The following is a 24,742-nucleotide window of genomic DNA, read 5'->3' as shown; positions in this document are numbered from 1 at the left end:
TGCGGTATTTTACTCGGTTGTGGGCACTGTCCGCGTGTTCTTCCAGGCCAAGAGACCGTGGAAATCGTCTTTTACGAGACCGAGCAACGTCTCCAGTTTGTCATTTGCCCGAGCAGCACCAACACTCACTCGGGAGACATTATGTTGCAATCGGTCACCGGAACGAGCTGCTACAGCTTGAATGAGCTCGTAGTTTTTGTCGTGCATCTCTCGAGCACGATGGAAATTCTGGGAAGCGGTATAAATCTGACCAAGGCGCGCACAAGCATCGGCCTGGTTGACGATGTTCTCAGCCCTCGTAGCGATAGCCACGTACTGATTCAGAAAGTCAATCGACAGTTGCTGGTTTCCGAGCTTCTCGTGGGCTGTTGCCAATGCCGCACAGGCATTACCCTCTCCCTCTGTGTCTCCAATTTGACGTGCTACTGCAAGCTATACAGACATCGACAAATACGTGTAAGTTGCCGTCACGATGTAAAAATGCTAGCTGCAACTAACATTAGTTTCCAGGAAGGGAAGTCCCTTGGCCGGCTCATTGAGGGCGTTGTAGCATGTGCCAAGCTTAAATTGCGAGTGAGCTTGTGCCTCAGGGTTGTGAGCCTTAACTGCGCAATCTAGACAGAGCTTATACAGATCAATGGCCTCCTGAAAGTGCTGTGCTTGCTCGTGACGCAACGCTAAGTCGCCGTATACTTTACCTAACTGTTCATACGATTCGCCACGGAGCACTTCATCGTCGTCGTGCTCGTACACAACCTTGGCAATGGCTACACAAAGCTCCAGATATTGGCGAGCCTGTTCCAAATCGCCGGCAGTGTGGTATCCACAACCAATCTGACTCAATAAGCGCATTTCGCTGATCTGGTCCTTGACAAGTCTTGCAATCTCGAGACACTTTTCAAAGAAGAAGATCATGGTCTTGATATCTTGCTTCTCGGTGCAATACGTTGCTAGACTGTCGTAAGCAGCCATCACATCTGGGATCTCGCCGCGTCGCTTACAATGCTCGGCTGCCACCAATTGATCACGTAAGAACTCCATCTCTGCTATTTCGAGTACACCAAAGGCGCCATTTTTCGCCATCCCAGTAGGTGCGCTTCCACCTTCTGTAAACTGGGGTTCGCTGCGATGCGTAAGGTAGAACATATCAACGTACGATTGCACGTATCCGTCGATAAGCAGCTGAGTGCAGATACGCTCCTTCATCTTCGCCTGCTGCTCCGTTTGCGACGTGATACTGTTGGTTTGCTCGGAGTCCTTCCAGCCAACCTGTCCTACAGAACCAGAAATCGCATTGGGTCCTCGCATGGGCTGCGCCCGCACAGGTCGTTGCTGAGTTTCACGCACTACGTGCTTCTCACTAACTGCTTCCACTCGACTGGGGCTGTCATTATTAAGTTGTCGTCGTTCAGGCTTCTTGCTTGCCATGATCGATACGAGAATCGGACATGGCTACATACTTAGCGTCGTTTCGTGTCCTCGTACTTATGATGCTCGCACTTAAGCGAGAAAGGCAATTTGTTGCATTGTTGCCATTTGCCGATCGTCATCGGATTTAATAATCGTCATGGCTCAGGAGCGCGAAGGTAAGCTTACCAATTGATGAGCCTTTGAGCTGAAGGTGCCCAACGCTGCAATTACGCACTCTATTTCCCCTTTAACATATTGTGTTTGTATTGCGCAGAATTTATCGCTGTGTGCGGGAAGCTCAAGCTTGAGGTGCTGGAGCTACTGCGCACCAAGCTCCAGCTTCCCCAGGATGCTCTCGACTGGGTGGACGAGGTCGTTGAGTACAACTGCATCGGTGGCAAACTCAACCGCGGTATCAGCGTCGTGCACTGGTGGGCAGCAATAAATTCACCGCGTGTATTGACAAGATACTGATTGTTGATGTGGAGTGCAGTACGCAAGCAATGGCACCAGGCAAGGAACTCACCCCCGAGCTCAAGGAGAAGGCCAGCGTTCTGGGATGGTGCATTGAGTGGGTGCGTGTTGCAAACTGTCAGATTGATAAAAGGAATTATCGTAGGGGCTGACTTAGCGTCTTTCGTGTTGATCAGCTGCAAGCGTTCTTCCTAATTGCCGACGACATCATGGACGAGTCCATCACTCGTCGTGGCCAACCGTGCTGGTACCGCAAGCCCAACGTCAAGATGATTGCCATTAACGACGCGTTTCTGCTCGAGGCGTTCGTGTTCCAGATCCTAAAAAAGCACTTTCGCTCGGAACCTTACTACGTGGATCTGGTAGAAACCTTCCACGACGTAAGTAGAAATTTCATATCCACACAGTTGTCACGTATGACACGAATTGGTTATCAATTCTGTTGCCTTCAGGTTGTTTTTCACACGGAGATCGGACAGCTTCTGGATCTGACGTCGCAGCCATTGGACGGTGAGGTGTATCTGGACCGCTTCACCGTTGAGCGGTAAGGTATTACTTCTAGTGTCAGAGTGTTGAGCTCTGCAAGTGCTGATGTTTTTTATGATTTTTATTTATGTAGATACCGCCAGATTGTGATCAACAAGACGGCGTATTACACGTTTTATCTCTCAGCTGCTTGCGCCATGTTCCTGAATGGAGTTGTCGACGAGGCTTCACACAGCCTCGCGAAGAACATCTGCGTCCAAATTGGTGAATATTTCCAGATCCAGGACGATTTCCTTGACTGCTACGGCGACGAAAAGGTGATCGGCAAGGTAGGAACCGACATTCAGGACAACAAGTGCAGCTGGCTGGTTGTTCAGGCGCTTGACCGTGCGACGCCCGAGCAGAGGGAGACGCTGAAGAAACACTACGGCCGCAACGACCCCGATGCCATCGCAGTCGTTAAGAAGCTGTATAATGAGCTTGACCTTGCCACTGCTTACCACCAATATGAGGACGACACGTACAAGAAGCTTTCTGAGGAGATCGCGCAGGTGACGATCATGCCCTCGGAGGTTTTCACTTTACTGGTTAGCAAAATCTTCAAGCGCAACAAATGAGCGTCGAATTCCGAAACACTGCGCTAGAAATATTGATGCTCTTTGTCACCCTCAAAGTAAGAAAAATTAAGCACAACTTTGCCAATGCACACTAAAGCTGTGCAATCAGTCGAGTCCCAACTTTTTCTCTGCTACAATATGGGTCGAAGCAAGAAGCAGAACTCTGGTAGTGAAATTAACGATAAACTGATAGTGTCACGAGACTTTTAGACACGGAGTTATTAATAAAAAGACATGTAGTTTGAGCCTTCACAACCGATTCTTGCACTACATTGCGAGATATTCTTGTGTGTCTACCGATATAAAGTAATGGGGAAGTTCTCCGTAATCATGTTTCCGTTTTCAAACAGAACCACGATGTTGGTCTCGAATTCAACCTTGAAGGCTGAGTGGCACCAGACAAAAATGCTCAGCTTATTCTACCAGTTTGCGGTTTACATTTCAGGAGCTCACCAGGGGTTAGCATTGTCGGACACGTGAACAAACGTGGGAAGATCATGTAGATAGGGATCGCCATTTGCCGACACACGTCCCCCCACCCAATCTGGACATTTTGAATTTCGGTTGCTACAAACACAAACACATCAGTTAATTCTTTAGGCACACCGCATTTCAACCTCATTAAGTCTTACCATCTCTTACAACTCCATCAGCGTGAGCCACACTTTCCACTCGAATCAGCTGCAATTCTACCGACTTGATCGGACTCTTGGCTTCCTCAATTATTATCTACCACCAACAATACGAGACACAGTAAGTTCAAACACGATAGCCTGTCCAACAACAAACCTAGTACCTCGCCGGTGAACGGTAAGTTCACTGGGCAGTTTGTGCGATGGACCTTGCCCGTGATATGGAAATACGGCATCGCTGACAAACTCTGCTGCCAACAATAAAAATATTAGAGCTCCACGTGCGACTACACATTTTTCTCCACCTTAACACTCACCGGTCGCACATTCTCCAGAGACTCCGGTGTGATATGAAACTCTTCAGGCGAGTCCAGTAGTGGCTCTCTCAGCTAAAATTCCACCACAGTCTACGTAAAATAATATTGCCTGATCCGGCAAAACTCCCTCTAATACTCACCGGTATTTCCACCACAAATTCCAGTGTCTTGTGCAGTTTGTTCTTCATAATACCTCGGATACAGTCACACACGATCTCGTATTTAACTGAAACGTACACCCCATGGTACGTCTCCAGTAGCTCTTGGCCATCGTTTCCCTGTAGTTCGAACTCGAAGGGGAATTTGGTGATACCTGGAGGGACCTTGCCTGCTGGAGCCACGGGGAGGTGAAAGTACACTAGCTCCAGATGAGCCACGTTATTGTAGAAGGACTCAAAGAGCCCTGCGCCCTTTGTGGATAATTGCATACGAGCGCTACCCTCCACCTTCATGGCTAATCCCTGGTGGGAGAAACCTTTGGGCGACGAGATGATCACCTGGCCCTGCACGATCTCCTGTTTGAAGGGTACGTCTAGGTTATAAACATTATGGAGCGTTTTTATAAGACAGCAGACGCGTACGTGAGGGTGGAAGATGCGGTCAATGCGGTTAAGCTTCACGTCGAGTGTGGAACTCATGGTGAAATTGTGGATTTGCTTCAAGAAGTTTTCTCTTTATCTTGTGATTGGTGGATATTCGAGTTGCTACATTTTTGGAAAAGATGTTGAAGTTTATGATAGACGTTCACAAACGGTTGATATTTTGTTATTGCGACGGGCTGTGGTGATCTATCGTAGCATCTTCATGGTAATGCCGGAATTCTATCTCATTGCCCTCTAATTGAGAGGAGCGCATTGCGAGTTCTCTCTAGCTCAAGCAGCAGACATCCGATTAGGTCCTTGGAAAGAGCGTGCTCGGAGAGCTCGACTCACAGGTGACAGCACCTTGTCCGTGGGGCTCGGGAGCACTCTGGTTAGGCAGATGGATATGTTAGAATACACGGCAACTCAACACGTCAAAATGAAGTTATGTACTGATAGCAACGTACTCATGCAGCTGTCGCACACGGTCGATAGAGGCGTCGTCGCTCTTGAAGCAGACAAAGAGCAGTTCCTTGCGGAACCGAGCGGAGTCAATCTCTACGTGAGTCATTGTGGAGCGCTCGTGTACTGCTTGGAGGAAGTGGAATTGCCGAAGCTAAATCGGAAATGGTGATACGTTGCGCTCCCTCGAGCAGTTTTGGTTGTTTTGCCAATGACGACTACGACCAAGATAGCTGCGATTACAGTCCACCACAACGAAGCAGGAGCCGTTGGAGTTTCTAAAAGTCGTCGTCCGTTTTCTCTATGCGTACCGGTGGAGAGGGTTGGACTCCAACCTCCAACTTGGAGGTCATCCTCCAAGTTCTAGAAGACGCGGAGCAGTTTCATTTGTTGCGATGGCGTGAAAAAAAAATCTTCTCAAGATACGTGCATGTACACTTTGGTTTCGTAGCTAATTTGTCAGGATAGTCCTTCGCTCGGGATTTTCTGGCACATGAGGCACCTGCGCTGTAGCGTTCGTACTCGCGGGTGTTACTGTCGTGACTTGGTCCTCTTCACCGTCCTCGCCGTTGGATTCTTCGCTCACGTCACTGATATCACCGTTTTTTCTCGTGCTGTCATTCGAGCCGTTGTAGAGCTGGGATCGGGCACTGCTTGTACCTACTGCAAATCTAGTTGCAGAAGGCGGGACCGGAACCAATCTTCCTTGGATGCAATTGTCCGGAATGTTGACTTGCTCTTCAGGAACATTTTCAGCCGACGAGTTGCTTAGTTCATCCAGTTGGGAGGTGGCAGGCATCACAAATCCAAGGTGGTGCAGTGCTTCAGTGATCCATCGACCAGCCTTTATCACTGGTCCTTTTTGTGAAGACTGAGGCCCCGCTTGGTGGTGACGAGCATTATTATTGTTGCTCCGATTCATAATTCGCATTTCTCGATTTGCGAGGAATGGCTGGAATCGCTGGTTGGTTTGCTGCATGTTCGCTAGCTCATGCAACGCATGTTTAAGCTTCTTCATGTGCAAGAGCTGCACTCGAGCTGCACGCTCTTTAGCAAATATTTGCAAGTAAAACTGCTCCATTTCAAAGCGAGTGCTGTCAATTTCGTCTTGACTAGTCTTCAGCAATCGTTCGTACTTGGCTTGTTCGGCCTTGTGGCGTTTCTTCATCAACGCAGCTCGCTGGTGCAGCCGCGTGATCTCTTCTTCCTGGCTGGTGAGAATGGTCTGAACCTCTTTAACTGAAGGGCCACCAATTGGAGCTCCTGTTTTTAAACAACCACTGGAGGGGGTTGGTAGTAACACACATGACGTGCCTTCAAGCAAGCGAAGTTTCTCGCTTAGTCCCTTGTTTTTGACTGCCAGATCAAAGCTCTGTTGGTGCAGTTTGAGACTTTTCTCATCGGCTACTCGATTCTGTTCCTTCAGCTGTTTAATTCTCTCCTTACAGACGCGCAACTCCTCTTGTAGTGCACGCTTCTTGGAAGGGAAATCGTCCTAAGATGAATGACGACAGTTAGCACGTTTTCTAGAGTGTAACAAGAACAGTCACTTGTAAAATCAACCTTTGAGTTATGAATGTCTTCAATTTTTCTTGTCAACAAGCGTTCCGAGTTCTTCAGTGTTCTGTTCTCTTGTAGCAGCTCCTCGATTCTCTTTCGTTTCTCTTTCACGAGATTTTCTAGCTGCTTGAAAGAAACAACGTAAGTGTATTTACCTTGTGCTTTATTGTCAGTTGCCATCGTACCTGAATAACGACATCGTTCGTGTAGAATCTCTGGAGTTGGGTATGCAACTCAGCGTTGATTTTCTTTGCCTGATGCAACTTCTTCGTCAGACTTGCGATCTCCACGTCGTTTCCTTCACCCTGACCAAAGTGGTTCTTCGGACCTCGCCGCTGTTTTTGCTGTCTAGATTTCTCTTGACGAGGTACAACAAGTCCAGACTCGGCTTCCACAGCTGGTTCACCTAGCGACTCGGTAATGGATTCTCCATCGGGAAGCGCAGTCTCGGCTTCATCGACTCTTTCCGTCACTTCGTCAATTGCCGTTTCTATCGGGTTACAAACCGGGTCTGATACTTGGATCTCGACTTCCTACAAACAATTGCTGAGAGCAGCGCAAAGAGCCAAAGTCTCTTTCGCTTTCGTACCGTAGTATTATCCTGTTCCTTCCCCTCCTCCAAGTCATCATTGTGATCGGTCAAGCCATCGTTCCACTTCATGCTTGGTCGATAATAATAGTAAGACAGTCTAAAGGATGCCCCAAAGGACGCAGATCAATAATAAGGCTGTCGTTATTGTGTCTGTCCCTATGATTTCCTAAACGACATTCCCGCTGCCAGGCCCTGGCTGTAAACTAAACCTACAAGTTGCAGTGGAAGTGTAGCTATCCGCAATTGAGCCACAGCAGTACAGGCAACATTTACCAAAAAATTCTCGCATCATTATGCTGCATAATCTATGCATCAATTATTCTTCTCTACGCAATCCCGTGGCTTCATTCCACACAGAGCCAACGCGCCTAGCTCAGCGTCCTCCATGCTGAGCTGATCTCCGACATCCTTTCGCCATTTTTTGGCGTTTTAACGACAGCTGTGTGACGCACACCATCGTTCCATAGAATAGCCGCTTGTCCAAGCAGCCAGTCCAAAGCCACCCCCGCTGAAAAGCTGCTATACTTGCTCACCCACTCGTGAAGTAGCAGTCGACGGCTCAAGTGGCGGATATGCTACAGACACGCATGAAGGCCCCGTACCCTATGTACGATCTGGAGGGCGGCATGGGCGTACCCGCCAAGGAGTATAAGCCCTCCAAGGGCCACGCCATCAGTCGTCTCAGAGACAATAAGTCGCTGCGGGTGAGCCTCGTTGTCGCAGCTGACACACTCCCCAGAATCTCTACTAACCTCATGCCTGAAACGTTAGATCGGCGTGAGTCTGTGTGTATGGTACTTCTTCTCCGCGTCCGCCACCTTCACCAATAAGGTGCTGATCAAGGAGCACCACGTGTCGGCCGAGATGCTCACGATGTGTCATCTCTTCATCAGCATTATCTTTGACTGTACGAGCCTCAAATAACACTGGAAATTGCTGTGTAATGTAGTGATGAATCTGTGTGTACTATGGCAGTTGTGGTGCTGACGTTCCCGAGCTCGCCGACGAATTCTGGGGCCTGGCGCATGCAGCGAGCTCGTATGCGCAGTATCATGTGGATCATACCTCTCAGCCTCTTCTCGGTCCTTGCCAAGATGCTCACGTACTGGAGCTACAACGCTGTGCCCGTGTCCATCACGCAGACATGTAAGGCATCGCAGCCCCTCTTCAACGTGGTGCTGGCCTACTTAGCCTACCGCTCGCGGTTCTCCGTCGCCACGTACTCGAGTCTTGTTCCCATCGTCTTCGGCGTCGTATTAGCATCCGTATCCGAAATGGGCATGAACGTACGTGGATCGCTTATCTCATTATTATCTATTGCTGCTCAGGACAATCTGACATTTTTATAAATGAATTCTTATATAGGATCTGGCATTCTCAGGTGTAGTATTTGCCGTGACATCAGCGTTGTTGGGTGTCATGCAGAGCATGTATGCCAAGTTCTTATTACGCCGCCGGATCGTTGTTGATACGGTCAATGTAAGTGCGTTTGATAAAGTCTTTATTTTTTATTCTAGTACTAATTTTTTTTTTAGCTTCACTTTTACAGCGCCTTTGTGTCTTTTGCCATCAACGCGCCTTTCGTGCTGATGGCCGCTCGAGCTCACCAGGACAACTTTGTGGCCAGTTTTCCGTTCGGCAAAGTCTTGATGTGCAGTATGATGCACTTCGTGGGTAGTTTCTGCTCGTCGTGGGTGCTGGGAGAAGTCTCGGAGCTCACGTTCTCCATTATGAGTACGATGAAGCGCGTGGTCATCATTCTCAGCGCCGTCTTGTACTTTGGCAATCCAGTCACCTTCCAGTCGATTCTGGGCATGGCCCTTGCGGTACGCTCTGCGCCATATTCCACATTTGTGTCTGTATAGATTTTCTGATAAAGTTGTTTGTTGCTACAGATCGGTGGAGTGGCTGCGTATCAGCTACTCAAGATCTCCGAAAAGCAGTCCAAAATGCTACCATTGCCACTTACAGTAAAAACGGCCGATTAAGCCGCACTATTGTGCTTTATCGTTGCCTTACATATAAACTACGAGTAGACGAGTAGACGCTATAGATTACAGTTGAGGGAGAACGAAAGCAGTGGAAGACGAGGAGGAGTGAGCAATAAATGACGCTTGCCAAAGAATACTGGCGTACTTCGAAGGACAATGATAAAGTCGGATCATCAAAGGGCATTATGAAGTTAACTTGCTCATTCATTAAAAACATGCCAAGATTGTCGTCAGCCCCCATCCGTACTGTACCGCAATAAAGCAATTATACATCCACGCTGCGCTGATTCAGCGAGAGCTGGTCCGCAGACGAGTTGTTCCCCCCAGGCGTCGTGTTGGCTGAGCTCTGGCCGGCCGCATCGCTGCCCGACGGGGACAAGTTGGGCAGCGCGCCGTTCGACGGTGTGGTTGCTCCACCGGCAGCCGCCGCCGCGCTCTGCTGCATACGCTGGTACTGCTGAATCATCTGCTGTTGCAGTTGTTGGTTGGGCCACGCCACGTTTCCAGCCGCACCGCCGTTCTGTTGGGTCTGCAAGAGCTGCTGAAGCATGGCCGCTTGTTGCTGCTGAAGTTGTTGCTGGTACACAGCCTGTGCATCCACAGGGCCCTAAAAAGCAGTTGAGCAACATCATTAGACCAAGTAAACTCGGTTTTATTCTCCAGAAAAGTCGATACCTTTTTCGCGGGCTTGATATCGTCACGCGGGACGATGTCGATGAGGAAATCGAAGACGTCGGTCTTGGTGATGGCCATGGCGATATCGTTCCGCTGCAGAGTACGACGCTTGTTCTCCTCCGTGTGGATCCAGGCTCGCAGACTGAGCTCGAGGATGAACATCTCGCAGGCCTTAGCGAAGAGCACAGGCGCCTCAGCACTGATCATACGCACGTCTTCGTCCGTCTTCATGATCTTCTTGATACGTGCTAGCGGCAGCTGGTGCGTCTTAAAGTCGAAGGCGTTGGGGTCGATCTGCGAAATGTCCTGGATCTGGTGCTGCCAGAAAGCGTGGAGCGCGAGCTGTTGCTGTTGCATTTGAGCGCGCTGGTTCTGGAGCTGCAGCTGCATCTGCAGGTTGGCGTTGCTGGCGTTGGCGTCTCCGTCGTTGGACATGGCTTAAGTGCTGGGGTACTGCGCATCAAGAGCATGGTGAACATGGCCACATACGTACGTGAGTGAACGGAGCTTGTCATAGGCGGAAAAAGACGCTTCGCTCTCATTGGGCATGAACCTACCTTCCGCTACGGTATTGGTCGATTGGAAAAGAAGCTCTGTCAGTGGCGGAATGGGGGGAGAGAGCTATAATTGCTTCCAGGTAGTCTTAAAGAATCGACACTGACTATCTGGAAGTTTACTAGAGCTAAAAAAACCTCGGTGCTGGCGGGAGCGGTTTTATACAAAGACAGCTGCTAATTTTGAATATTTTGAAAGAAAATCAAAGTAAAATATTACTACTGTATTAATTTTTTTCATTTTTTTAGAAATATGATTTGAATTAATTTTTAGCAATGTTACAGTCACACCTCCATAAATGAGCCCGATTGGTTCGGATAAAAATGTCTTTTCATTTATAGAATTGGTCACATAGAGAAGTGGCTACATGTAGCCATCTTGCTGAAAGTAACTATCGAGTGTCCGCTGTCACCTACGCTTCACCACTTGCGTTCGCACTAGCTTTGTCAAAGATTGCAGCATGCTCTGCTGGTCTTTAGTGTCCCCCTCGCACTGAAACAGAAATGTTGAAAGCTCCACGCAATAAGCAAGGGCTGTCGATGTAGGTACAGGTGGGTCATCATCTTGGTTGTACTGTAACTACACAGATTCATATAACTCACCCTGATCCAAAGGCTGGACAGACGACGTTAGATTAGAAGGAAGAAATCGTACCTCGATATTTGAATATGACCGGGTAATCTTGTGACTCGAGGCATTGTCAATCAACAGCAGGACCTTGCGATTTTGAACAGCCACCTTTAAGTTGAAAACTTTGTACCCACTCGGAGAATATTCGGGCTGTCATCCATGTTTTTTTGCTATTGTAGTATTGAACAGCCTTGCCTTTTAGCGCACGAGCACCCCCGCCAATAAACAGCGTGGGTTTTCTACTGTGCCAATCACGACCGGGTCTAACTTGTGCGTACCCGTTGCATTACAACAGAATGCTATTGTGATACGAGCTTTATCGCGTTTCTTTCCTTTTCCCCCCTGGCGATGTCATGGTGCGAGCGGGAATTATAAAAGGAATATTGACGGGATTCAGCTGGAATTTCAGAGTGAGAAGGATGGGTCACCTGTTCAGATAGAGAGTTTACCTCCGGAATTGACTGTCATTTAGCGAATAGAGAGGGTATTAGTCAATTAGAGGGACTGGTATAATGAACCTCATATAGTCTCGTTTGCTTTGAGATACTACATTCAAGTTAAGAGCTAGTGGTCAGTTGTAGAGGTTCAAATAAGGAGGTGTGACTGTAGTAGCCAGATTGCATAGCCGATACATCAATCATCACCAACTACTACGTACTACGTAGTATCACCAACCGCTCCCAGATGTTGGTTAGTGGCTCGTAATTTAATCCTGCTAAGTACGTACTAAAACCAGTAGAGACGGAATATATGTTGCTTAGTACGATCTGATTTTTTCTACGAATGAGGCGGTTCGTAGAGATTCTGGGACCGGTTGCACAAATGCTGTATAAATGTGGAGACGACTTAGCAAAAATCTCGTGTCAATCAGTGTATGAGTGAGCCGGTACTGTGGTAGCCGGGAGTGCTACCAACAGCACGGCACATACTCACGAACAAGGGATGCTATTTCTTGCTTGCCAAGATACTGTGCAATCGTCCGTTCTAGCCGTATGTACTCCTCTAGACTCCTTGTCTGCCAAAAGCCCCGACACCACAGCCGACGCAGGCCTTGCATGAATATGACATGAGCTTCCCACGAATTCAATTAAGACGACGATATATTACGCGCAGTTATGCATCGAGTCTGAGTTTCTGCAGAATACTCTCTTGTGAGTGAAGAAGAAGTAGCGAAAGGGAAGATACTCGACTTGTTCCCTGGACACCTTGGGAGCCGGGATACCACGCACAGCACATTCAAAGAAAAACAGTTTCAGAGGACCGCAACTATTCGTATCTTCCTGACGGGGTGCTCGTTGGTGAACTAGGTTGAGGTTCTCTACGTATTCTAAGAAATACTTGTCTAGAATTATAAGCTTTCCTTGTAGTTGGTCATCGCCTGCATGGGATCAAATAGCAGCGCTTTTCATTTCTCGTAATCAAGTACTTTTCCAGCCCAGTAGTTCATGTGCTTGCGTTTGTCCGAGCCGCGCGACGATAAGCTTGTTAAAGATAATTGATTTCCAACGCTTCGCGCAAGCCTTCAAATCCACGTTAGTACAGTTGTTGTGCGGACTAGGTAGCGAAATCCGAATGAACTTTAGCTCTCTAATCCACTCTGCAAGATCACTAACGGCAACCAGCTTTGGATAGATTTCGTGCCACACATGCATCGTTTTCAGATCTTCCTCTGCAAATGTACAAAGTTTCGTGATGCTCCTTCGGTAGCGACTTTCAATAGGTATTGATTCCTGCAATACACTTCCGGACATAACTCTTCGGGAAGACAATCCTGACTTTGTGATGAATCTTCTGCTTTCTCGCGAGGAGAACGATCGACGTCACCGCCCACAAAGGGGAATCTTCGGGCGTAATACTGCTCAGGACTGGTAAAGCGTCAGCCACATTAAAGCTCTGCTCCATTGTTGTCCGAACAAGCGACAGATCCTTTACAGGGACCAGTATCCCTTGAACTAGTTCGTTAGTTTGGGTAATTGAGTCGCGCATTCGAAGTCGCTTTGCTTCTCGAACTTGTTTTCGACGCATTTTTAGGTCGTCCCTAGCTTTACACAGCAGTGCTGATGACAAACTGTCCTGTGCCTTTTCATGGCTGTAGCTGTCGCTGCTCTCAACATCACTCTCATCAGTGGCGGTTGCTCGCTATTTACGAACAACTAACTGGTTGGTCGTATTTCCCAACTGGTTGGCGTCTTGCCCCAACTGGTTACTCTCCTTCACCAACTGGTTGGTGACCTTATCAGACTCATCCAAACTTGACTGGCAGCCGTCCTCCTCAGAAATCGATTCCGAATTGGAGCTCGCTTTCACTGCCGCTTTGATGGCGAGGCTGTACTACTTCTTTTCTTTGCCGACGGCTTTGGTGGCAAGGCTGCCGACTGGTTCATTATCCTTGGTGTGCGAAAATTGCATGCGTGTTTCACAAAGTAATCGGCCCGTCTCAGCAATTAGCTCACCTCCTTCGTCACCCGCACTGCATTCTACTGTCTGCGTTGCCCCCCCTTGTCGACGGACAATTTGGACCGTCTGTAAGATCATCTTCTGCATCATATACATCAGGATTGTTCATTCCAGTCGAAGTCGAAGCGTTCTCAGACGACACAATCTTCGGGACGCAACCCCACCTCACACATTCTCCAAATTCACGCAAAGCTTCTGCCACCTTGACGAAGGGTCGAGCTCCTTGAGAGTTCATCGCCTTCACGACACCACCAGCAATATCCATGCCAGTCTTCCACTTCGTGGACCCATTAAGAACAGCATGCTCCACTGATCGCATGTGCGAAAGTTGTAGGCGGAATGTGGCACTAGAAATATCGTCATCTGACTCATCCTCCTCCGAGCGATTTGCTTCGGACTGCAATAACCATCGACTATGAATGCAGTTAGCTGAAATCACCTTCTTCTTATCCATCGATGCCCGTACAAACATCGTGTGGTGACACGGAAGCAACATAGTCCGCATGAAGAGTTATGAGCACGTGTAAGTCTTCATAAAGTACAAACTATCGTCAGTAATTTGGATTGAAACCAACGTACTACCGCGTGTTCACGTACCGAAACATCTACAGTATATTCGCAATCCATTGTGTGCGACTTCAGACGGACGATTGAATTTTGCAACCACTTGCCCTCGTAGTACAAAGAGCCGTTCTTATACAGTTCGTATTCCTTTCGGACCAGCGCAAATGCATGTGGGCTCACCAATGCTGCCAATCGAAGTAGCATCTCATCGGCGCCGTGATAGTGCCGTGACCCTAGAACATTAACTCGAGATGCATACTCCAATTCAGCTGCCGACTGCAGAAAATGCAACATTTCCACGCGTTCATCAAGCTCCATCTCCAGCTTCAAAATATATTTTAGAGCTCCCCACGCTGACTCAAGTCAACGCCATGGCGACGAGTGATGTGGTTAGGCGCATAGAATCATATTCACATCCAGAATGTACGTACCTGTTGTTGGTGTGATTAGTGTGACGAGGTCACACAGCACCTTGCGCTAGAGGAAGTTGGCCTCCAAGAGTATACAAACGCTCAGTGAACGGTAGCTCACAGGTCCCCTTTTACTGAAAGGGAGCGAAGAGACCAATTTAAAGTAGATTGTAAACTGAGTATATTTATAGGTAGAAAAAGCTTGCGTTTAATACAAACTATAAGTCACCTATAGAAAAGCAATGTCATCAGCCAATGGTCGGCGATGGACCTTGGTACCTTGTACAAAATATCCCGAAGTATGACATGTCATACCTCTGAAGTGTGACGTGTCACACTTCATGAAGGTAGGGGTACATTTAGGGCTATGTACCCCGTTACAGAAAAGGAATAGCCTCCATACAAAAAACAAGTTTATCAAAAAGTGGCCCGTAATATGTTCGGCACGGATAGGATAACCAAAAGTTTGCTGCACTGTTGTGACAACGCTGTTGAAAAAAAAGAAGCTTTTGTGGCCATGAAGGCAAAAATATGCCTATCTTGTCTCCTAACCTGGTGTCCTACAACGTCCTCAAGGAGCTCCAAGAGTGTATCTAATAACATAACACAAGTAATCAATTAATTTGTTCGATTAACTTGGCAACCAATAGCAGTAGTCTCTTTGTTATAAACGATTTCGAACTTACAAATATGAAGTTTATTTTTAGCAAGGATTTATTGTGTGTATCACACAAACTTATGCTCCGGCAGTAAATGGCAGATTCCGGACACCAGTCCGGATGGTCGCCATACGGAATGGCTGAGTCATGCCGGATGGAATCCGGCCAATCACGGTCGGATTATTTTTTCCGGATGACAGTGGATAGGCTTAAATTGCAATTCAATGAATTGCAAATAGGTGGCTACCTTGCGACAGTCTTCTTCGCTGTTTATTTAGCGATTTTCAGGCGTACCCCTCAAGCCTCCAGCCACAGCTCCAGCTCCAGACCACGGTGCGTGCCTTCTCCAACACCAACGCCCCCGTAGCTCAGCGGTAGAGCGGGAGACTACGTCTCCAGGCCGCTGGTTCGAATCCAGCCGGGGACAGATAGTTGTAAGCTGTACTGTGTGGGATGTGTTTGTGTTTTACGCTGTGGTGTGTTTGCAATAGCTGGTGCTGTGTGGTGTGCTAGGGAGCGACGCGTGTGATGTGGTATACGTATGTACATGATGTGATGTGCATTTGCTCGTGGATGCTGGATTGGGCGTGTTGTGCTGTGTGTTGTGCGTATGCTGCAGTGTTGCGTCGTGCTGTGCATGTGCTGCTATGCTGTGTACTGTGTGCTGTAACATGTTTTGTGCATTGTGTGTGGTGTGTGATGCTTTGTAATGTAGGCTGTACTGATTGCTAAACTGTCTACAGTGGTCAGCTGTCGTTTAATGGTGTTGATGCTGGTGAGTGCTGTTTGCTCGTGCTTATGTTTAATGTACTGTGCTGCCCAACGGCTTGTTAATCCAAGTCAACTGCTGCCCACAGATGTGATGGAGGTGTGCAGGCATCTACGTGGGAACCACTAAATTTTAAGACAAAATACTGTGCTCCAAGCGAGCGATACGCTTCAAGATGCGACGTACGCAGCAGGCGCCAGCGCTTGCGAAGGGACGAAGCTTTGCGAGTTGGTTTCTTTTGGTCGAAGGCGTGGAGACGCTGGTTCGCGGCTGTATCCAGCTTGAGGGCTAGCTTCTAGACTACGTGCTTCCAGGCCTTGTAAGCTGCGACGTCAGCTCGTGGAGGCTCCTCTGGGACTTGGTATGGCTTCTAGTACAGTACCATCATTATTTTCACTGCTGCCTTTGCTTCGGCACGCTGATTTTGTTCCTTCTTTTCTTTATCCGTTTGCCATATGTGGTTAGTGTACCAGTTGAGCAGGCATCCAGCAAGGGTGGACGCTGACGCTGAAGCTGGGACGGCAACCTCAACAGCAGTAGGTAGCTGTGGCGGCTGCTGATGCGTCTGAGTACTCCCTAAGGCTTGGCTGTGCATCTGGGCTTGCGAGTCTTTAAGGCGACCAAGTCGCTCGCTGATGTTCACAAGCTGGGCTAACATGTTGTTATGAGTGGATGATAGCAGCGTGTCGCTACCAGCGGCAGCATTGCTAACCTGCGTGTGGTTTGCCGTCTTCCTGTGAACTCTCAGGTACGCCCCCCCACTCACAGCATGTTCGTATCGTGATGCAGGAGCCAAGACGAGCGTTGGAAGAGGCGATACCGCGATGCAGCTCGTACATGTAGCGCGACGGGACCGAAGTGCTGGTAGTGTTTTCGATGTCGATGCGAACCTCATCCATGTGCATTAGCAGCGATGCAAACGTGCAATCAGCGACATCCAATGCGACACTAAATCGGGCGTCCTGGATAACCAAGTACGTGGCGGTACAGCTCGTGTTGAAGGGTTACAAGCTGACCAAACTCCAGTACCGTCAAACGCTGCTGCAGGTCACGAATTGTCGGCGTTACCACAGGTAGGTCTACCCTGCTAACACTTTGGCTACGCTCTGATCCTCCTTTGTTGTCGTTTCAATGTAGGCAAACGCATTGGTTAGTGACTCCAACAGCCAATCTCCGCGAGTAGAAATTCACTGAATCGACAGCTTCGGTGACATATAGGCGTACGCAGCGACTTCACGGCGTATGGGGTGGCTGGTCATATTCGGCGTCACCGTTTGGCTGAGGGCAGGAGGCATCGACTTCAGCGAATCTCTAATGACCTCGGAAATATAGCTTGCGATATTTGGTCTCTTCCTCTCTCGCTTTTGGGGCGGCTCTGACGTGCTGGTATCGTCTTCTAATAGTTGCCCCCAGTATAAAACAGCTTCCTCTTGTGAATACGGTTTGTTACCAGGAAGGTCGGACTCTGCGAAGTTAGGTGCCAGCGGAAACAAATATTCGGAGGATTCGTCGTAGCATATAAACAGCAACCCGAAAGCGTGAAGCATACACTACTGCCATCCCTCCGGGGCCTTATATATTGAGACGCCTTGAGCCATAGAGGTTTTGATCCGGGCAATGTGTAGGAAAAGCTCACCAGAAGCTGAAACCGAGAGCTGTTGCTTACGTGCAAAACAGGTATCGACAGCTCTCCCAAATGTATACCACATCATAGTCAATAGAGCCGCATCATGTACAGACTTCAAACCGGTAGCCACGTCAGCTTTCGCAATTAGATACCCAACGAGTACATTTAGATCATCCACGTTACACCCAGGAGCGTCATTGGTTTGCACATTAGCGCAAATTTCTCTCTTCTATATAACTAGCCATTTTGTCCCGAATCTTGGCAACTCTCTTAGAGTCACCAAGTGAGCTGGTGTAGCGCTCGCGAAGCATGTTCACAACTTGTGAAAAATACCCTAGCGCTGTCGATTTTGCTAGTAGTCCATCCGCCGCTCTCGCCTTGTTGCTTTTCTGCGTCTGTATGTAAATAGAAAAACCTGTTAGCGATGAGTACATGTTCTGGGTCGGGAGACTAGCTAATTCAATATGAGCTCAATGTATGTCATCTAAATCGACGTTCGATAATTTTAGTGAAGTGAGGAACTCCTCAACCATTTTCTTCGCCGCAATCTCTTGCCCTTTTGTGCCAGCGAGGGTGTCCAGACCTCGCGAAGCTCTCCTCATTGCCTCCTGCGGTGTGAATCCCGCGCGTAATGCAAGCTGGTCGGTTGAATGGCCCCTCATCGTCAATTTTTAGTCTATATTTACTCTGCAGCCGCGTGGAATTCTTTTCTGGTACAGACGCCTTTTACGCGATAATATATGCTTTGACTTGATTTTACTAAAGTGTCTTATCTCGAAATTTTGAGAATGCCGGACAATTCCGAAAATAAGCTGGAATAAACTACCCCTACCCCTAAATAAAAAAATAGCGGTGATTGGGTGGTTTGAGCAAATAAATGTACATGCTGTCCAGCGATTGGCTGTGGATTTTTTAGCTTACGGTAGGGCAGGGGTAAGATACATTCATAGAAATGGCTACTTCCGCGGTTGACATCAACCTCGATGTGGTTGCGTGCCACATTTAGCAAAGCGGTCCCAAACAAATAATATACCGACGACAATGACGTGGCACTGGCAAGAGAAGTACAAGCCCGTGGACGTGGAGGATGCATGTCGACAACAAATCCTTAAGGCTCGTTTGATCCCTAGGTCGACGACCTTGAAGTTGTTCCCAGATCTAACTCTTGCTGTAGATCCGCAAGTCCAAGCCGTACCGCCTCTGGCTGAAGGAAAAGAACCAAGTTGAGCAGTCTCACGTTAAAAACCACGACGACGATAACCAGGACAAACAAATAGAAATCGACGCCGCCTTCCAAGATTGGCTCCGTCGAAAGCAGTCCAGCAAGAAGCAGCAGAAGAAGATAACCAATGCCGATAGAAGGTTTCAGGTGTGCACTGCAGCTAGTAGCTTCGATATGTTGCGGCTGCTTTCTAACCCTGTCTACGGCTTAGCCTAAGCCGTGGTGCAAGCCACCGTCTTTGCATGTCAACCCAAAAACAAAGAAGGCATCCACCCGAAAAGCGCCCAATGCTAAACCCAACAACATGCAGCACCTGCCTTGCGAGCACACCGAAGTTGATAATCAACAGGCTTACAACGCCTGGCTTGCTCGAGTGCGTCTAGAAAACCGAGTCAGGCAAACCCAACGTCGTGACGAGCTCGACAGACTCGAGCAGCAGCAACGCGATAAGCACACGAAAACATGGCGAAAGAAGGTGGCGGTTTGTGCCTATTCAACCTTAGTACCTCACAGCTAAGATGCTCGAATTAAATATCTATGTCGTCCATTCTCTCGATGGCAGTCTCTTCGTCAGGAATGCTCTGTCGTTTCGTTGGGCTAGAATTCTTCCCCTCCCCTTTAGAAGATACGTGGATCAACTGGTTCTTGTCTCCTATCGACGGTACACTTCCACCCATGATATGCTGCAGTTCCTTACTCATAAACTCACTTGCAGTCTCGCCATGGAGTTCCGTGTCTTCGCAGAAGCATAGCAGAATAGTGTCGATAGCAGTATCGTAGACGTTGACAAAGGCAGAAGCCACCAGCCACGCGAGCACACACGCTACAACAGCCGGTGCTAATGGCGAAGTTACAGTTGCACCTCCCAAGAGGGACAGTTGTTCTGCTGATAAGGAGAGTGATGATGACTTGGAAAGCAACGCGAAGACTACAAGTCCAACCGCGAGAGTGACGGTCATCTTGATGAGGAAAAGCAAGAAAAAGCTGATAGAATTCACCACTGCCACGCGAGCCATGTTCTTGAAGATCAGCTTGAAGGACCGTGCTGACGCTGTACAGAACGAACTACCTTTCATCGCGATCAAGATGTAGGCATTCTTGGACAGGAACTTAATGCACTTCTCGAAGCACCAAAGACAACATTTGACAGTGAGAAGCACCACACGAACAACTCGATTCGTCTGTTGGATCTGCTTAGTACTTTGGAATCAAACACAGCAGTTTAAGAGTTAATATTTCTATAGATACAAAGTTCATGCAAGTATAACTTACTTTCGATCGAGGTACTCGAGCATAATCCGTAGGAGCTGTACGAAGGCGATAATGAAGGAGCCAAAACAGAGTGATCCCAAACTGAAACGAAGCGTGTATCCAAGTGCTCGGGCTATTGGAAAGCTCGCTTCCATCTTGCGTTTTCCATTACTCGACGGTGGTGTCCAGTATAACTGTGCGGTGGCACCAGCAATGACGCAGATTGAGATGGCTTGCAGTAGTTGGTTTGTCCACAAAAAGCCAAAGACGTGGAAGGCGAGTAGCACTTGTTGCAATCTTTTAGCCGGTAGCTCTTCGGCAGCGCGTAACTCACTCGTAACATTGAACGTCGCAGCAGCTTCCTTCACTGCAGACGACAAATCATCCGAACTCAAAAGATAGGCAGCTATAGCAACACTGTAGATAACAAGCCCCACGAAAAATGCTGTCGGAACGAGTGGCCAAAGCAACAGCATCGGAAGTTTTTGCATCGCCTTGGAGCTTTCACGGATAATCGCAATGGCGACTTTCAAGCGTTTACGCATTGAAATAATGAGCAACAAGACGACTACTGTGACCACCCACAACACATACGCAGCAGACTTGAACTGTAGCTTGGTGTTCTCATCACTCGTCACCGCCAATGCCGTTGTGTCGATAGATGTGGCATTCATAAATGATAGAGCTTCTACATCTTCTGACGATATCAATTCCGAGCGTACAGAGCAAAACAAACTCAGTAATATCAACCCGATGAGTACAAGAATACAGGTAAGCCACACCACGCAACCAGCGAAGAATTGCAGCACGACCAGCCACAGCAGGCCAAGGATCAAAGCTCCAAGACCTCCCACCAGTAGAACAACTGAACGAGCAGCATACATGTCGTTCAAGAACCGCCCAAGAACTTGTAGATTGCCTTGCAGCTGGCTCAATAATGGACTGGTGCCACCAGTAGCTTCCACTTCCCACACTTCCTTATGAGCACGTTTGGTGTTGCAAATTGCATTGCACTCGCCAGCCTCGTACCGATGCACAGTGCAGTTTGAATCAGCGCCTTCAGGATCAATGCAAACTTCTTCAAGAACGGTTTCGTTGCTGACAATTACTGGCAAGCAGCGACACAATGCTGGCTCGGTTTCTTGAGCAACAACCCAACACATCTCACCACCGTACGTGCAGGTTTTCGAGCCAGCACTTGGGCAGCTTTCCACACAGACACCGAAGAATTTTGCATTAGTCGGAGATACGCCGTTTGCTGCTGCAACCAAGAGATCTTCGTTCCGACGAGGGTACGTCGTGAAGCGAGCATTGACGTAGTCACCGTCTCCACACACATTCCCGTTGTAGTCTTTTCCGTAGATAAGACTAGTAAATAAATAAGCAAAAGAAGCCCTTAGGAAAACTACAGTGCATTGGCTCTTAGCTGCAACCTGCTCACCTCAAAGGCTCACCCGTCTGTAGAGCGACGATGGCTACAATAATCTTAAAAGATAATGTAGTGTGTACCGTCAGCTAGGGGGGTATTCCGAGCTTTGTTACTGCTTACCATGCCGATCCAGTAGACTATAAACACAACGCAGCAAATCCCATCTCGACACCTGACCATGGAGAAAACGAGCCGCTGTTTAGTTTAAGACGCAGCCGACTACAAAGAAGTTGAGATCGTACTTTCGCTGACTTTTAGGCACGAGTCCATTTCTTGGATCCGTGGCTCCCTCTTTTTCAGAGATGACTTCGGGGCCTGGACAACACCAGACCATGCTGTATGTTATCACCCTCCAAGTCGCTTTTGATTGTAGAAATTCATTTCAGTCGCTATTTTTTTTAACTGCTCGAGATTGTTCCTGAATGGTACTGACGTGTCGAGGAAACTGCCACAAGTGGAAATAGCCTATTGAAAATCAATGCTGCCGGAGACTGATTCGAATGATCATGTGCCGCTTGAGTTTTTGCTCGGTGCACGCGTGAAACATTACTACCCAGACACTTCGACAGCCACTCGCAGTAGCAAAGTACCTCATGTTTGCATCACTTATATGTAAAGCGTCTCCATTAATGTCTAACACTACTTCGCTTGACAGGAAAAACGCGTTTTCGCATCGTCGATCCACCCACGAAGACGAGAGGAGAAGGCTCGACACTTGTTGCAACGCGTCTTGGACCAGAATGACCCTCGTCGAATCGTAAATTTGTCTGAATCGGAAGTTGATTATCCAGCAGAACCGAGCAAGCCATCGGTACTGGAAGCTCTTACTGAAGCAGCATCGACGCCCCTTTTTGACGATGACGCTTTTCAGCTGAGCTTTGGGAAAACCAACCTCAGTCCAGCTCGGATCAAATCGTTGCAACAACTTCGTGACGATGAACTAAGGCGGCAAAACCAGCGAGTTACCAGTTTTCACGGATACAAAGAAGAGAACCGACCTCTCCTCGGTGTCACGGGGGCTGCTGCACGAATTCCACGCACAAACTCTCGCCAGCTTCGAGATCTGAAAGCCAAAAAGCAATTGAAAGATGAGAAAACACAAGAACTGCTGGAAATTGTACGAGAACAGCAAAAATACACTCGAACTGCGCTTCACCAACATCAGCAACTTACGAAATCTCTTCAACGACAGAAACATCCAGGTGTGGTGTCAACAAGCTTGTTGTCTCTCGACAGCATCGAGAACGATACTAGCAGCCGTGATTGCTACGGAGTATCTGAACGAACGACTGTGACGCCGTTGCAATATCCAGAATCCTACTATCAACAGTATCAGTCTACGGAGTTTGAACACCCACGACTACCCGCTTTAGTGACACTGAACATCGATGCACGAGCGTTATCTCCACTCGACAGTCTCTCTGGCTGTGACAACACTCCTTTTACTGACTCCTCGAAAATCGAAGATAGTTGTTCGGATGTTGATGACGACTGTGAACAAGTTGGAAAACGTTTAAGTGATCGACAACGCGAGGTATTTGCATGTCGTGCTGCCGACGGATTATTCCTCGGAGGAGGCTTCATCTCCAAAAAGAAGAAAGACAAGAAATCGGAGCAAACTCCCAATAACCAAGCTGCAAATACAGAGCTCCTGGAGACTGTTCTCGGTGCACAATCTGCCGCTATTCTCCCACTAGCACAAGGGAATAAACCGGCACTTCGTCGTCGAGAGGCAAGTGCCGGTCGTCGGCATATAAAAAACTCTTCGTTATGTTCCTAATTAACGAATAAAACACTGTATCCAACGTCTATTTATCATCACAGCGTGATCTTCGACACTGGAGGCTGTGGACGGCACCTCACTGCTGTCCCGTAGCAGATCACTGAGCAATGCATACCGAACACCAGTCGATTCATTGTCGTATTGGAGTCGAATCGTACGTTGATGACTGCTGTGGCCCCCTGAGCTCGAGCTGCGTACTGCACTCGATGCACCGCCTCAGCCATCGTCTCGTTCATCAACGAAGTGTACGACGCCGCTTCGCCGCCCACAAGCCCCGATAGAGCCACATACATATCGCTAATGACGGACTTCGACCGCACCGCCACGGCCGACACCATCCCGAACTCCTCCAATACTTCTCGCCCTTTGATATGATCACCTGTGGCAAAAAAAAAAAATTACCTGTTGTACTTATAGAAAACAGAGTTTTAATCATCTCTTAGTTCATTCCCTACGTGTCGTAAAGTAGAGCGACTCGGTGCGCTGTTCGGTGTCGGTTTTAATGCCTCCTGTTGCGGAGCTGAAGGCGCGGTGGGGCGTGGAGTGCTGCACTCGACGAATAGCACGCGACAGCATTATTGTCCGAAAATTGAGAATGGGTATAAAACAATGAGAGTGGGTATCTTGCCCGACTGGGATTGCCCTTCCCCTACGCATCCCTTTCTCTTACCGAGCTGGTTCATGTATACATCGTATACCACCGTGAGCCACACAATTCGTTAACGGGGAGAGCGTGAGCGACAAGCATGGATCTCCGCACGCGCGCAGCGCAAAAGCGCCCTCTTACTCATTCAGCTGAGTGGGAGTCCGATGAGAGCGAGAATAATAGTTCGGATGCGCCTCCTGCTGACGTCTGGGCGCCTTCCCCCGTCGTGAGTGAGCTTAATACGACACATATTCCGTTGGAGCCAGTGAGCTGCTCCGATCCGCCGGAATCCACCAGCAGCACAAGCGAAGGTGGTAGCTCCGTCCGCGTACTCGCCTTGGCGCCTAAGAAGGTTGAGTTTCCCTCCTGGGAGGTGTTTGAAGATTATCTGGCCGTATACCAAGCACAGACGTTCCAGGCACGTGTTTTCTATAGCTGTGTATATACGTTTTGGCTGACATGCACTATGAATTTATCTGTAGATTTTCAGGGTGAGGACAAATACGACTGTGGCAGAGCGCAACGCACGGATCGACCGCACAAAGTCAAAGGCGGAAAAACTTCCTGACGAGTGGGTGCAATACGCAAAGACCTTTGTTTGCACCTATTCCGGGAAATTTAAGTCCCAGGCCACGAGCAAGAGACCCCGGCAGGAGTCTAGGATGAAAGGATGCAATGCCCAGGTAAAGTGAATGATCGGGCTCGGTCGGGCTCCACCGGGCTTGGTCGGGCTTGGTCGGGTTCGTTCGATCGGGATTGAGACTTGTCTGGTCGTGATGGAAATCCAAATGAGGTCTTACCACTCTCTATGTGATTGATTATGTGTAGATAAATGCCTGTGTTCAGGTGGTGGATTCTGAGAAGATGATCTTCGCTGTGAGGATAACGAGATGCCGACTGGAACACAATCATCGGCTTTCGAACCATTCGTTTAGAGCACATC

The 24,742-nt window shown here is 48.4% G+C and overlaps 8 protein-coding genes across 8 annotated transcripts; 2 read left to right on the top strand and 6 right to left on the bottom strand.

Annotated features, from left to right (window-relative positions):
• Positions 1 to 9: 9 nt before the first annotated feature.
• On the bottom strand, positions 10 to 1,206 carry PITG_10991 (uncharacterized protein; the record flags this gene model as incomplete). The annotated part of the gene is made up of 3 exons (XM_002901735.1): positions 10 to 432; positions 499 to 1,046; positions 1,104 to 1,206. The coding sequence occupies 3 exons, from the start codon at positions 1,204 to 1,206 to the stop codon at positions 10 to 12; spliced, it is 1,074 nt and encodes a 357-aa protein (XP_002901781.1).
• Positions 1,207 to 1,567: 361 nt separating this feature from the next.
• Positions 1,568 to 2,987, top strand: PITG_10990 (farnesyl pyrophosphate synthetase; the record flags this gene model as incomplete). The annotated part of the gene is made up of 6 exons (XM_002901734.1): positions 1,568 to 1,586; positions 1,685 to 1,841; positions 1,904 to 1,985; positions 2,061 to 2,264; positions 2,337 to 2,428; positions 2,504 to 2,987. 6 exons carry the CDS (start codon positions 1,568 to 1,570, stop codon positions 2,985 to 2,987), a joined length of 1,038 nt encoding a protein of 345 aa, XP_002901780.1.
• A 293-nt stretch (positions 2,988 to 3,280) lies between these two features.
• On the bottom strand, positions 3,281 to 5,088 carry PITG_10989 (down syndrome critical region protein 3; the record flags this gene model as incomplete). Its single annotated transcript, XM_002901733.1, has 7 exons — positions 3,281 to 3,406; positions 3,681 to 3,716; positions 3,784 to 3,870; positions 3,937 to 4,008; positions 4,077 to 4,451; positions 4,869 to 4,905; positions 4,985 to 5,088. 7 exons carry the CDS (start codon positions 5,086 to 5,088, stop codon positions 3,281 to 3,283), a joined length of 837 nt encoding a protein of 278 aa, XP_002901779.1.
• Positions 5,089 to 5,430: 342 nt separating this feature from the next.
• PITG_10988 (uncharacterized protein) lies at positions 5,431 to 7,200 on the bottom strand (the record flags this gene model as incomplete). Its single annotated transcript, XM_002901732.1, has 3 exons — positions 5,431 to 6,474; positions 6,725 to 7,072; positions 7,129 to 7,200. The coding sequence occupies 3 exons, from the start codon at positions 7,198 to 7,200 to the stop codon at positions 5,431 to 5,433; spliced, it is 1,464 nt and encodes a 487-aa protein (XP_002901778.1).
• A 503-nt stretch (positions 7,201 to 7,703) lies between these two features.
• On the top strand, positions 7,704 to 9,119 carry PITG_10987 (Drug/Metabolite Transporter (DMT) Superfamily; the record flags this gene model as incomplete). The annotated part of the gene is made up of 6 exons (XM_002901731.1): positions 7,704 to 7,835; positions 7,903 to 8,038; positions 8,107 to 8,417; positions 8,497 to 8,610; positions 8,667 to 8,957; positions 9,027 to 9,119. The coding sequence occupies 6 exons, from the start codon at positions 7,704 to 7,706 to the stop codon at positions 9,117 to 9,119; spliced, it is 1,077 nt and encodes a 358-aa protein (XP_002901777.1).
• A 268-nt stretch (positions 9,120 to 9,387) lies between these two features.
• Positions 9,388 to 10,385, bottom strand: PITG_10986 (nuclear transcription factor Y subunit, putative; the record flags this gene model as incomplete). The annotated part of the gene is made up of 3 exons (XM_002901730.1): positions 9,388 to 9,729; positions 9,798 to 10,250; positions 10,355 to 10,385. 2 exons carry the CDS (start codon positions 10,230 to 10,232, stop codon positions 9,388 to 9,390), a joined length of 777 nt encoding a protein of 258 aa, XP_002901776.1.
• An 8,794-nt stretch (positions 10,386 to 19,179) lies between these two features.
• PITG_10984 (choline transporter-like protein) lies at positions 19,180 to 21,704 on the bottom strand (the record flags this gene model as incomplete). The annotated part of the gene is made up of 6 exons (XM_002901729.1): positions 19,180 to 19,188; positions 19,356 to 19,890; positions 19,963 to 21,309; positions 21,383 to 21,426; positions 21,491 to 21,542; positions 21,613 to 21,704. 6 exons carry the CDS (start codon positions 21,702 to 21,704, stop codon positions 19,180 to 19,182), a joined length of 2,079 nt encoding a protein of 692 aa, XP_002901775.1.
• Positions 21,705 to 23,175: 1,471 nt separating this feature from the next.
• On the bottom strand, positions 23,176 to 23,733 carry PITG_10983 (uncharacterized protein; the record flags this gene model as incomplete). Its single annotated transcript, XM_002901728.1, has 2 exons — positions 23,176 to 23,532; positions 23,609 to 23,733. One exon carries the CDS (start codon positions 23,489 to 23,491, stop codon positions 23,189 to 23,191), a length of 303 nt encoding a protein of 100 aa, XP_002901774.1.
• Between the last annotated feature and the right edge of the window lie 1,009 nt (positions 23,734 to 24,742).

Source organism: Phytophthora infestans, genomic scaffold (genome assembly GCF_000142945.1).
Source record: "Phytophthora infestans T30-4 supercont1.19 genomic scaffold, whole genome shotgun sequence".
Lineage (NCBI taxonomy): Eukaryota > Oomycota > Peronosporomycetes > Peronosporales > Peronosporaceae > Phytophthora > Phytophthora infestans.
Note: the sequence above shows the minus strand (reverse complement) of the source record. Positions and strands in the feature narration are given on the sequence as shown.